Below are 13,066 nucleotides of genomic sequence, written 5' to 3' on the forward strand. Positions count from 1 at the left end.
AAAATGTAGCCTTAACATGTCCAATTATATGGGAAGATACTTTAAAAATAGGTGGCAATAACTTAAAAATTGGGCAAACTTCTTAAACTTCTTCTCTCCTTCAGATGATAATTAGGTTATGTAATAAAAGTCTGATACATCTATTTCCTGGCTCACTTTCTTAAGTTTATAAAACAGTCTCAAACCACCTACTATTAATATTGCTGGAAAAAAGAATAAAGTAAACCATAAAAAAGGGTTTTATTTTAAAAAGCTGTTTTTAGGCAAGTATCAGGTTTTTTTGATATGAAAATGCATTCAACAAAATTATTTCGCATAACAAATACTACAGATAATAATATTCTAAGACCTCTTACCAATTTCAGCAGGTAGTTGTTTGATTTTGTTCTCTCGAATGCTAAGCATGCTGAGTTTTGACAGGTTTTTGATGTCCTTTTCCACAGTAGTTATACGATTAAAGCGAAGGTATAGAGTGGTGAGAGAATCTAGTCTATACACCACTGAAGGAATTTCTCTCAGTTTATTATGCCGTAAATCAAGCATCCGAAGCTTCTTCAAGTTATCAAGAGACTCAGGCAAACTGGTAAGTGAATTTTCACTTAGCGCCAGTGTCATGAGATTTATTAGACAGCCCACCTCTGCTGGGAGGGACTGCAATTTGTTACTGTATAAATAAAGTTCTGTTAATTGAGTCAACTCTTTGATTGATGATGGCAATATGTGTATAGACCTCTTGGATAAGTCCAAACGCATTGAATTCTCTTCCCGGCATTTGTTGAGCTCTTTAATCACCTCTGCATTGCTGGATTTTTTTCTAGTCCCAGGTGCTGGATTTGGCCGTTTGATCGTATTGTCAACGGAAAATGCCACCCCTGGCTGGGCAGCACTGGAGTCTTTCTTTCCATCTTTGGCTTCTTTCCCTTTGGTCTTAGGTTCTTTTTCTTTGCTTTCTTTCCCAAAACCTCCAGAGGCTTTTGCCTCCTTTTCTCTTTCCTTGGCTGATGGTACTTTGGGATCTTTCTCTTTAGAGTCTTTTTCTTTTCCTAAACTACTACTCATGGTGACTCAAGCTTGGACAAAAACTACATGAACTCCTTTTATTTTATTTGCCAGTAATTGGAATTCAAAGATGAAGAGACAAAGATCCTACACAATCAAAAATGTGTTGGCTGGAAGAAGTAATCAGCATGGAGTAACATCCATCTGTTACATGTTGGATCTAAAAGCACTATGCCCATTTCTGATAACTCATTCCAACTGGTAAAATAGTGCTGGTCAATCAATGATTCATTAGAATTCCTGAAATACAATAGAGAGAATTAAATTACTTTAGATTATAATTTATATTAAGTAAAAAGGCTCTGAAAAACAATCTTATTGCAGAGTTTGCCATTTCCCCATGATTCAATACAATAAATATTTATTGAACACCCTTTATTATACAAAATCCATTGAAAACTACAAAAATTAATGAGGCAGGCCCAACCTTCAAGAAACTGGCAATCAAACTAATAGGAAGAGGTAAGAAAAGAAAACAAGTCACTACAGTACAAAACTTTTTAAGAGCTAAAAAGTGGGAGAAATCACAGCAATAAACATTTTATGTACTAGCACTATCCTAAGAAATATACAAATATTAATCAATCTACCACATATAACAGCCTTATGAGACAAATTGTTATCCCCACTTTATACAAAGGGATACTGAGGCACATAAATATCTGTAAGTAGCTTTGTGATCTTGGAAATGTGACAAAGCCAAGATTCCAAATCAGACAGTTGTGTATCCAACAGCCTATATTCCTAACCCCTACACTAAAACTGCTCTACAAATAATTGACAGATTGCTTTAGATAATAGAAACGATTTCAAAAGTGATGATAGAAAGGAGAAACGTTTGGTAAAAGAACAAAATAAACAAAGTGAAATATGTATGAAAAACAGCAGATAGTGCAGGGAAAAAGGCATTAAGAATCTGTACTTTAATAAGCACTGTAGGTAGGCCAGATGCAGTGGTTCACACCTGTAATCCTAGCTCTCTGGGAGGCCCAGGTGAGAGGATAGCTGGAACTCAAGGGTTTGACACCAGCCTGACCACAATGAGACCCCATCTCTACAGAATATAAAAGAAAAACTAACTAAAGAAATAAGCACTCTAGGTAATTATGATGCAGGTAGATCTAGTGACCACCTTTGAAATACAGTGACAAAGAGTAATTTCCCATGATGTCTATATTCTAGGTACTAGAAAAATGAGACAGATCAATGGCACAGGGCTCTTAAAAGTAGAACTGGCCAAAAGGATCCACAAAGGCTAAAAAGATTAGTAAAATCTTTGTAGAAGGAATCAGTCTGTCCTAAACATTTTGAAATTTAAAATTAATAATGCTTACTTGTGACTCTATTATTAATTCTATATAATTAACTGATCATTACTTGGTACCAGACGTTAGAGGTTAAAGATAAAATAACATCTTACCTGATTAGCTTAAGACATTTTAAAAAGTCATTAAAATTTTGTCAAACCACCAAAAGGACTCGATAGTCTAAATGCTAAGGATTGTGCTAAGAATTTATTTTACGTGAGAATTTCTTTTGTGAGTCCCACCCTATATATAAGCTTACAGTTAAGATAGCCCAAACAATCTCATATGACAATTAAGTAACTAATAAGACAATATATTATTAAATCCTCAGATGAGTGACATATGCTATAGTACTTTTGAGAAAATCAATGTCAGTGAGAATGGTTGAGAAGAGTTGCGTACAGGAAGGACTTAAACTTATTAGCCCTTGATCAGTGGTTAGAGTTTAAGCAAGTAGAGAAGTGGCAAAGAATTACAGATGAGCATCATGAAAGAGAAAGTTTGGCCTAGAATAGGAAATAGGCTTGGTTTGCACAGCAGAGTGAAAACATGGGACTTGCAGAATCAAAGGATCAGGTGTATAGGTATAGCAGGAGCTGGTAGAGGATGGATAATCTGTAAATTTGAAACTACACAGTTATGAACTTTATTGGTATATAAGGTTCTACAATTAAATAAATATGCCATTATTTGCTAGCACACCAGGAAAGCTCCATCTCCCCATTACTCACCACTACTTCAAAAAAAGAAAAGAATTATTTTCAGCTACAATGGAAAGACACTAACAAAAACTTCAGAGGTATTCATTCAGAAAGTAATGCTGATGGGCCAATAAGAAAGCACATTTACTAAAAGCATACAACAGTGAATAATGGGAAATATGCACAGCCAAAAGGATATACGCACTGCTTGTCAATTTGCATTTAAGAAATGTCATGGGCTGGGCACAGTGGCTCACGCCTGTAATCCTTGCACCCTGGGAGGCCAAGACAGGAAGATTGCTTGAGGTCAGGAGTTTGACACCACCCTGAGCAAGAGCAAGACCCCATCTCCACCAAAATAGAAAAAAGTAGCAGGGCGTTGTGGCATGGGCCTATAGTCCCAGCTACTCAGGAGGCTGAAGTAGGAAGATCGCTTGGGCCCAGGAATTTGAGGTTGCTGTGAGCTAGGCACTCTAGCCCAGGCAACAAAGCAAGACTCCCCCCCCTCCCAAAAAAAAGAAAGAAAAAGAAAGGTCATTATACCAAGTTCCTGAAAATCAAATTTCTACTTGGCAAGATATGTACATATTAAATTTAGAAGGACATCTCTTATGTAAGAATCAAATGAGATACATAAGCTACTAAAAAACACAGATATTAAACATAGAGGATAGAATAAGACCATCCCATAAAAAAGTAAAACTGAGAAAGAAAAAAAAAAAATAGGAAATCTTTAAAGTTCAGCTTACTTAAAATTAGGTTTCAAATTAGATTTTAAATATTTGAGAGAGTTAAAAATAATATTTTCAACACAAAATTGACATTTTTAAAAAGGCAATTCTCCTTGATTTCCTATTCTGTTTCCTAAATTTCCCTAATGATAAAAACAAAACAAAAAAAAACCTCACGATCTGGGATATATGTACTTAAAAATACAAATTCCCAGGTTCCATCCCAAACCACTGAATCAGAATTTTTAGGGAAAAGGGGTCTAGGAGTTTGGGGAAAAAAAGAAAAAAAACAAATGTTTATCAAGGTTGGGAAATACTTCAGCTAATCAAATGTAAGATCTGAACAATAGTATATTTAGTATATTTCTCAAAACAATTCTAAAATAATTAAGATTGAGGGTAAAGGTAGGTCAGGAAAGGAACTATACTAATAAAAAAACAAGTTACTAATAATTTAAAGTTCCTGTTTAAGTCTAACGGAACTTTCCCATAATCTATAAAATGCCATCCACTATATTTGAAGTTCAGACTACTGACACTTGAGTTGTTTGATGGTTTTACTGTGGTGGCGATGGATTTGAACTAAGTTACCTACATGCTCATCCTGCAGCTCTTGTACCTAACGAGATGAGCTGGTATATAGTTCAGTCATAGTTCATAAAAATATAGCTAGTCAAAGAATAGAATTTTTGACCTTGAGATTATCACCATAAGTATTACTTTATTTAAAGTAATTAACTAACTAGCCAGGCTTGACTATTAACTAAATATTTTTCACATCCAATAAAACTATATCTTGGGCAACAGAATAAGTGCCTTGACAACCCAAAATTAAGTTCTAGGTCTAGGCCACACTTGAATCAGATGACAATGACAAACTTTTCAGATAAGAAAACATACTGAGAATAATCTTTCATGTTTCTTGAAAATAAGTCATTTATTCAATAGTATTTTTTATTTATTTTTATTTTTTGAGACAGGGTCTCACTTTGTTGCCCAGGCTAGAGTGAGTGCCGTGGCGTCAGCCTAGCTCACAGCAACCTCACACTCCTTGGCTCAAGCGATCCTGCTGCCTCAGCCTCCCGAGTAGCTGGGACTACAGGTATGCGCCACCATGCCCGGCTAATTTTTTCTATATATATATATTAGTTGGCCAATTAATTTATTTCTATTTATAGTAGAGACGGGGTCTCACTCTTGCTCAGGCTGGTTTCGAACTCCTGACCTCGAGCAATCCGCCCGCCTCGGCCTCCCAGAGTGCTAGGATTACAGGCGTGAGCCACCGCCCCCGGCCTATTCAATAGTATTTTAAAGTCATTTTAACTCTACAATGTTTTGGGTAACAGCTATATTTGCATACAGTTTGAATCTTGCACCCACCTATGAACAGAATATACAGCACCCAACCTCAAAATGTTTAAAATTTAGTGAAAAAAGCAAAATATTACATCAATAATTAAGCTGAGGCTGGCAATGGTGTTTTTATACTGGAATCTTTACTACCACAGATGACTCTTATTCCCCACCACTTAACTATCACATGGAGCATAATATAGGCTTTTGGTCTTATTTCACATTCTCACAACCACATCTCAAGGAAGATATTAAATAAATTCTCTACTTACAATCAAGTTAACTCCTTTGAATCCATTTTACCATTAATATAAAATGACACCAAACAAGAAACTACAAATTTGTTGATGGAGGTCTGAGTTAAAGCAATTTTCCTCTGGCATATAGCTATGTTTCAAATCATGAAATCTCTTAATTTCAAATTCCTAAGTGGAAGAGTTCCTCTACTCTCAAATTACAGAGGCGAAAATTGAGGCACTAAAGTCAGCTACCTAATGAGTGAGGAAAAACTTAAAACCAAGTCTGCCTGACTCTAAAGCCCATGTATATTCTTTCCCCTATTCCATGATGGATTTCAGAGATAAGCATCCAAATCATATGAGGATGCTGATTACAATTAATTTAGGCCTCCAATATCTTCTATGTCAGAGATCAGCACACTTTTCCTATAAAGGGCCAGATATTAAATACTTTCATGCATTGTATGCCAGACTGTTCTCTGTTGCAGATTCTCAACTGCATAATTTTAACATGAAAGTAGATATATGTAGATGATCAGGAGTGGCTGTTTCAATAAAACTTTATTTACCAAAACAGGCCTAAAACTGGATTTGACCAAAATTAGACCATAGTTTGCCAACCCCATCCTAAGTCAGGTTTTAAATCATTCCTTTGAGAAACTCCATTTTTATGAAAACTGGACACAAGAAATAAAAATATTTTTTCCTTGCTCTTGGAAGATACTCACATTACATTAAGCTCTTTCCAAACTGGAAGGAAGATGGAGGGAAGAAAGAACTAGACTATTAAAATCTATTCTTAGTAGAAGACCATAATGATAATCATCACATGCAATAATATTTACTTTAAAAAACACATCAATAGGCCACATATACTAAATATATTCCTTGATCTTCACTTAAATGCAGATGTGAAAGCTTTATAATATTAGAACTTTAATTAAAATGGACAGGACTTCTGGGTCTAGACAACATGGAATGAGCCCATTATATTCTGTTCTTCCCACTAATTACAACCTAAAATAATGGGAAAAAATTCATAAAGCAACTAACAGAAGATCTGAAAAGCAGAGAAAAGAAGGTATACTGTCTAGGGAACTTAACACTCAAAAAATGACCTGGTAGTGAGTTCCCTGGGGTTTTTCTGTTTGTTTTTGTTTTTATCTCCTATATATTCCAGTTTGGGGAGTAGAGAAGTCCACAACCAAAAAACACCAGTAAGCACCAACAAACACAAGCTCCAAGAAAAGTCTCTCTAGTTAAACAACTGTGAAGAGACCAGCACTGCAGGATGGCACCCTTTTGACTGTACCCTCTTTACTCTACTTGAACACTACCAAAGAAGTCATTCCCCTCCACCTTGCATTGGCACTGAGGCCACAAAGACTGTGGTATAATATCCTACCAACTACCCCAGCTTTGAAGCAACTTGAACAGAAGCAGCACACATCTTCCTTCACATAAGCACTGTGAATCATCCTCTGCCCTGTACTAAGCAAATGTTAGCAAATAGGTGACATACTACCTCCTCCTAACTAAAGGCAAAGGGAGAGATTTATGGAGAGGAAGGAGCTGAAGAAAGGAATTCTATCTATGTATTCTGTAGCACAACCCCTAGAAGCTTATGCATGATAGCAACCAGAATTAAATCAACAAATGCTTTGAGAACTGAACTATAGCATGGAATACAAATCATGTTTCAGATTGGCCTTAGGGTAGCACACAAGCAGGGCAGAGCAGAATACCACTGAAAAGGTTTTGAAAGCTAAACTGGAATGAAAGACTACACAAAAATGGGTCAGGACATGTGTTCTAAACCAAACAGGTTGACTGTCTGCTAAAATAGAATATTTAAATAGAAATCAGAGTTTCATAAGAGTCCCAAAATGTCCATGATACAATCCAAAATTACTCATCATACTAAGAACTAAGAAAATGCCAACTCTAACGAGAAGACAATCAACAAACACCAACACTGAAATGACACAAATGTTGGAATTATCTGGTAAGGATTTTAAAGCAGCTCTCAAATAAAAAAAAGAAAAGAAAAATAGCAGAGATCCAACAAACCATTATGTACACTATTGAAACAAATGGATAAGTAGAAAGTCTTAGCAAAGAAATAATAAAGATACCTTAAAATTTTAGAACTAAAAAATATAATAAATTCAAATTTAAAAACTCACAGGATGGGCTCAGTAGGAGAATAGAGATCATAGCAGATTCAGTGAACCTGAAGAAAGATCAGCAGAAATTATCCACTCTGAACAACAAAAAGGAAATAGACTTTTTAAACTCAACAGAGCCTCAGGCTGCTGAGGAATAAAAAACAAAACATTCAACATTTGCTCCTTAGGAGTCCTCAAATGAGAGAAGAAAGAATGTGGGGCTGAAAAATTATTTGAAGAAATGGCTGAAAACTTCTAAAACAGGCGTCCTCAAACTACGGCCCACGGACTACCTGCGGGTGTTTTTGCCTGTTTGTTTTTTTACTTCAAAATAAGGCATGTGCAGTGTGCATAGGAATTTGTTCATAGTTTTATTTTAAACTATAGTCCAGCTCTCCAACGGTCTGAGGGACAGTGAACTGGCCCCCTGTTTTAAAAGTTTGAGGACCCTGTTCTAAAATCCGATAAAAGGCATAAACCTACAGAGACTAAAAGCTGAGCAGACCCCAAACAGGAAAAACTCAAAGAAATCCATGCCCAGGGAAATGATAAACGAATTAAAGAAAACTAAAGATAAAGAATATCTTGAAAGCAGCCAGAGAACAATATGAACTACAGAACAATAATTTGAATAGCAGTGAATTTTTCATCAGAAATTGTATAGGCCAGGAGGTGAAAAATATTTTTCAAGTGTTGAAAGAAAAGAATTGTCAACCAAGAATTATTTTATTGAGCACAAATATCCTTCAGAAATGAAGGTGAAATAAAGACATTCTCAGATGAAGGAAAAAAAGAAAATTTTATGCCAGCAGATCTGCTCCAAAAGAACTGTCAATGAAAGTTCTTCAGATAGGAAAGAAAACAGACTGAAACTGAGAGTACCAGGAATGAAGAAAGACCAATGGAAAGGATAAGAGTATGGATAAAAAAGGCCAGGTGCGGTGGCTCACGTCTGTAATCCTAGCACTCTGGGAGACTGAGGCAGGTGGATTGCTCAAGGTCAAGAGTTTGAAACCAGCCCGTGCAAGAGTGAGACCCCGTCTCTACTATAAATAGAAAGAAATTAATTGGCCAACTAAAAATAGATAGAAAACATTAGCCAGGCATGGTGGCGCACGCCTATAGTCCCAGCTACTCAGGAGGCTGAGGCAGAAGGATGGTTTGAGCACAGGAGTTTGAGGTTGCTGTGAGCTAGGCTGATGCCATGGCACTGTAGCCCAGGCAACAGAGTAAGATTCTGTCTCAAAAAAAAAAAGAATATGGATAAAAACAATTGGCAATTCTTCTCCTATGTAGTTTTGTAAATTATGTCTGACCATTGAAAGCAAAAATTATAATTGAGGCCGGGCGCGGTGGCTCACGCTTGTAATCCTAGCACTCTGGGAGGCCGAGGCGGGCGGATTGCTCAAGGTCAGGAGTTCAAAACCAGCCTGAGCGAGACCCCGTCTCTACTATAAAAATAGAAAGAAATTAATTGGCCATCTAATATATATATATATAAAAAATTAGCCGGGCATGGTGGCTCGTGCCTGTAGTCCCAGCAACTCGGGAGGCTGAGGCAGTAGGATTGCTTAAAGCCCAGGAGTTTGAGGTTGCTGTGAGCTAGGCTGACGCCACGGCACTCACTCTAGCCTAGGCAAGAAAGCGAGACTCTGTCTCAAAAAAAAAAAAAAAATTATAATTGAGGTGGTTGTCAATGTATGTAGAGTTAATATTCAAGACAACTATATCACAAAGAAATGAAAGTAAAAGGACCTAAATTATGCTAAGATAATTATATTTTACATGAAGTGGTAAAACGTTGATACTAGTAGACTGTAATGACTTACGAACAGATACCACAATCCTCAGAGAAATCACAAACAAAATCACAAAGAAAAAACTATAGAAAGAAATACTTAAAAACATTTCAGATAAAATAAAATCTTTAAAAATGTTCAAGTAACCCAGAGTAAGGCAGAGAAGGAGAAAAGAGAAACAAGAAATGAGGAAATAAAGAGAAAATAATAAACCGGCACACTTAAATCCAAATAAGCAATAATTACATTAAATGTAAATGGTCCTGACATCAATTAAAAGACAGAGATTGCCAGAATAAGTTGAAAAAAATCATGACCCAACTATATACTATCTATAAGAAACTCAATTAAAATATAACAACTGAGAGGTTAAGGGTAAAACGATTAAAAAAACGTATACCATGGAACTACTAATCAAAAGTTGGAGTAGATACATTAATATCAAAGTAAAATCAGAGCAAAAAAATTACCAGGGACATAAAGGGAGATTACATAGTAATAGACAATTCCCTAAGATGACAAAACATTCCTAAATATGTATGTACCCAACAATAGAGTCTGAAAGTATGTAAGGTAAAAATTTAATAGAACTAATAAGGGGGAAAAAATCCAAAAGTAGAAAATGTATTATTTTCAAGAGCACATGTTACATTCACCACGTTAACTTCAGGCTTAGATTGCTGTTTTTCTAATTCCTTGAGGTGTTATAGGTTGACTACTTGAGATATTTTTTCTTAGGCAATTTAACGCTATAAATATCACTCTAATTGCTTTTGCTACTCTCATAAGTTTTGGTATGTTGTGCTTCCATTTTTGATACCACAGAAATGCAAAAAAAAATTTAACTGAGTCTTTTTCTCATAGTCTAGCAAAAGGTTTGTCCATTAGGCTTATCTTTCTCACAATACCAACTCTTAATTTCACTGATCTCTTTTATTTTTCTATGCCCTATTTTTTTCTCTGATCTTTGTTATTTCCTTCCTTCTGTTAATTTTAGTCTTAGTCTATTCTTCTATCTAGTCCCTTGAGGTATGAAGATAGTTTATTTGATATCTTTATTTTCTTACTGTAGGCAGTTATCACTATAAAATTCCCTATTAGAATTGCTTTTGCTGCATTCCATAAGTTTTGGTACACTGCATTTCTATTTTCATTTGTTTCAAGATACTTTTTTATTTTCCCTTTTTTTATGCACTGGTTGTTCAGGAGTGTTAATTTCTAACATTTGTAAATTTTCCAATTTTTCTCCTGTTGTGATTTCTAGTTTCATATCATAGTGATCAGAAAAAAAAATACTTGATAAGATTTCAATATTCTTAAATTTCTTAAGATTTGTTTTATGGCCTAATGTATGATCTATCCTGGAAAATGTTCCATGTGCACTTGAAAACTGCTGTTGGGTGGAATGTTCTGTATATGTCTATTAGGTCTGTGGTGTTATTCAGGTCCATTATTTCTTTATTTTCTGTCTGGCTGATTGAAAATGGAGTACTGAAGTCCCTATTTTGTATTGCCATTTTTTTTCCCTTAGTTCTATTAATATTTGCTTTATATATTCAGCAGTTCCAAGGTTGGGTGCATGCGTATTTACTACTTATATCTTCTTGATGAATTGACCTCTTTGTCTTCATACAATGACTTTCTTTGCCTCTTATGACAATTTTTGACTTAAAGTCTATTTTATCTGATTTAAGTATAGCCACTCCTATTTTATTTTGGTTACCATTTGTATGTAAAATCTTTTTCCATTCCTTCACTTTCAACCTATGTGCGTCACCCCCAACTTTTTTTTTTTTTTAAGAGACAAGGTTTCATGCTGGAGTACAGTGGCATGAGCATAACTCATTGCAGCCTGAAACTCCAGCAATCCTTCCGCTTCAGCCTCCTGAATCACTGGGACTACAGGTGTGTACCACCATGCCCGACTATTTTTCTTAAAAATTTTTTGTACAGATGGAGTTTTGCTATGTTGCCCAGGCTAGTCTTGAATTCCTGGCCTCAAGCAATCCCTCCAAATCAACCTCCTGGGCTCAAACAATCCTTCTGCCTCAGCCTCCCGAGTAGCTGGGATTACAGGCATGTGCCACCATGCCCGGCTAATTTTTTCTATATATATTAGTTGGCCAATTAATTTATTTCTATTTATAGTAGAGACGGGGTCTCACTCTTGCTCAGGCTGGTTTCGAACTCCTGACCTCGAGCAATCCGCCCGCCTCGGCCTCCCAGAGAGCTAGGATTACAGGCGTGAGCCACCGCGCCCGGCCTAATACTTGCCTTTTATATGTACTTACTTATGTTTGTCTTAGAATCTGTAGTTTTCTTATTAATCTATTAAAACTATATCATCTCTGCATATAAAAAAAAATTAAATACATCCATTCCCTATCTTGAATAATTCACTATTAAAGCAACTGATTGTGGCAGAGAAAGGTAGACATCCACCACAGTGATGGTGGAAGATAAGAAATCAAAATATCCCAGAGCAGAAAGTCAGAGCCCAAGCATATTAAAGGAGTATGAGTACTAAAGAGCTACCCTATCTTAGATTTCAGGGCCTGAGTGAGATAAAAAAGACAATCCCACAAACATGAAACTCTGTGTGGAGTATCTCAGCCCAAACACATATGTTAGTACAAACACATGTGTTAGCAAGCCACGAGAGGTGTCAGAGACCAAGTGAGACAGGCTGAAAATATCACCACAGGAGGATCCCTCAACAAGGAGAATCAGAACCTGACTGGCATGAGAAGATCAAACACAGCTAGTGATGGATCAGGATGGGGTAGTGGGGTCTAAGAGAAGTGAGGAAGATATCCACATGGAGGTTAAGAGGGAAGCAGCATGTCATGGACAGTTAAGAATCCAAGCAAGATAAAGAGAGTATCCAGGCAAGGGGTAAGCCTAGCATAGAGAGTTAATAGTCTGAGCAGGGTGGGATTAGGAATAGGGAGAGCCAAACATGGAGGCCTGTCAGTGTGGTATGTCAAAGCCCAAGTAGAGGGGACATCAAAAATTAGTACAATAAATACCTTTAAAAATTCTCTCCTTCAAAAAACAAAAATAAAAATGACAAAAATAGTCAGAATCAACTTTATCAGAACTTTAAAAATTAATAAAAAGCTTGCACCCAGGTTAATTTACTTTTGAGAAGCCTAATCTCAGTAAGAACAGTGAGCATTGTGGCATTTTTAACTTGCCCTACAGTCCCATCCCCTGCTCTCCAGATCCATAGTAGCCTTGAAGAAATGATAGCCCACATTCCCAGTGTACTCTAGCAGCCATTCAAGGAAACAGAATAGAGTTGTAGCTCATTTAAAGCATCATTCCTCTAAAATTATTATTTGACCTGTCTGGTGGCTTCCATATTACTGGGAATCTAGAAAGTCATGTGTATGCTTCACACACATACACACACAGCCCCTTTGGCAAAAATTGGGAGATTTATTAGTTCCAAGCATTTAAGGAAATCTCTGTTCAATCATTATCCAGTCATTTGCTAACCATTAGGCTAAGCAAGTAAATTATCTATTCAAGTAGTCACACACAAATCAAAAAGAATTTGCAGAATTAGTTCACAGAAGTCACTCAACAAAGAAACAACTACAACAAGTACAACAACAACAAACCCTGGAGAAAGGTTTCTCAAGCGTATTTCTTTCAATATGAAGGGCCATTAGTGAGAAGAATAAATTGACATTTCCCTTGAAAA

General features: G+C 36.2%; 1 protein-coding gene across 2 annotated transcripts in view; it reads right to left on the bottom strand.

Moving 5' to 3' along the window:
* Positions 1-13,066, bottom strand: part of SHOC2 (SHOC2 leucine rich repeat scaffold protein) — an 82,336-nt gene that overhangs the window by 52,181 nt on the left and 17,089 nt on the right. For both annotated transcript variants that reach the window (XM_012771248.2, XM_012771238.2), the window contains exon 2: positions 357-1,299. In XM_012771248.2, the coding sequence (XP_012626702.1) occupies positions 357-1,059 (703 nt within the window). In that variant the 5' untranslated portion in view covers positions 1,060-1,299. The remainder of the gene's footprint in view (positions 1-356; positions 1,300-13,066) is intronic.

Source organism: Microcebus murinus, chromosome 14, assembly GCF_040939455.1.
Source record: "Microcebus murinus isolate Inina chromosome 14, M.murinus_Inina_mat1.0, whole genome shotgun sequence".
Lineage (NCBI taxonomy): Eukaryota > Metazoa > Chordata > Mammalia > Primates > Cheirogaleidae > Microcebus > Microcebus murinus.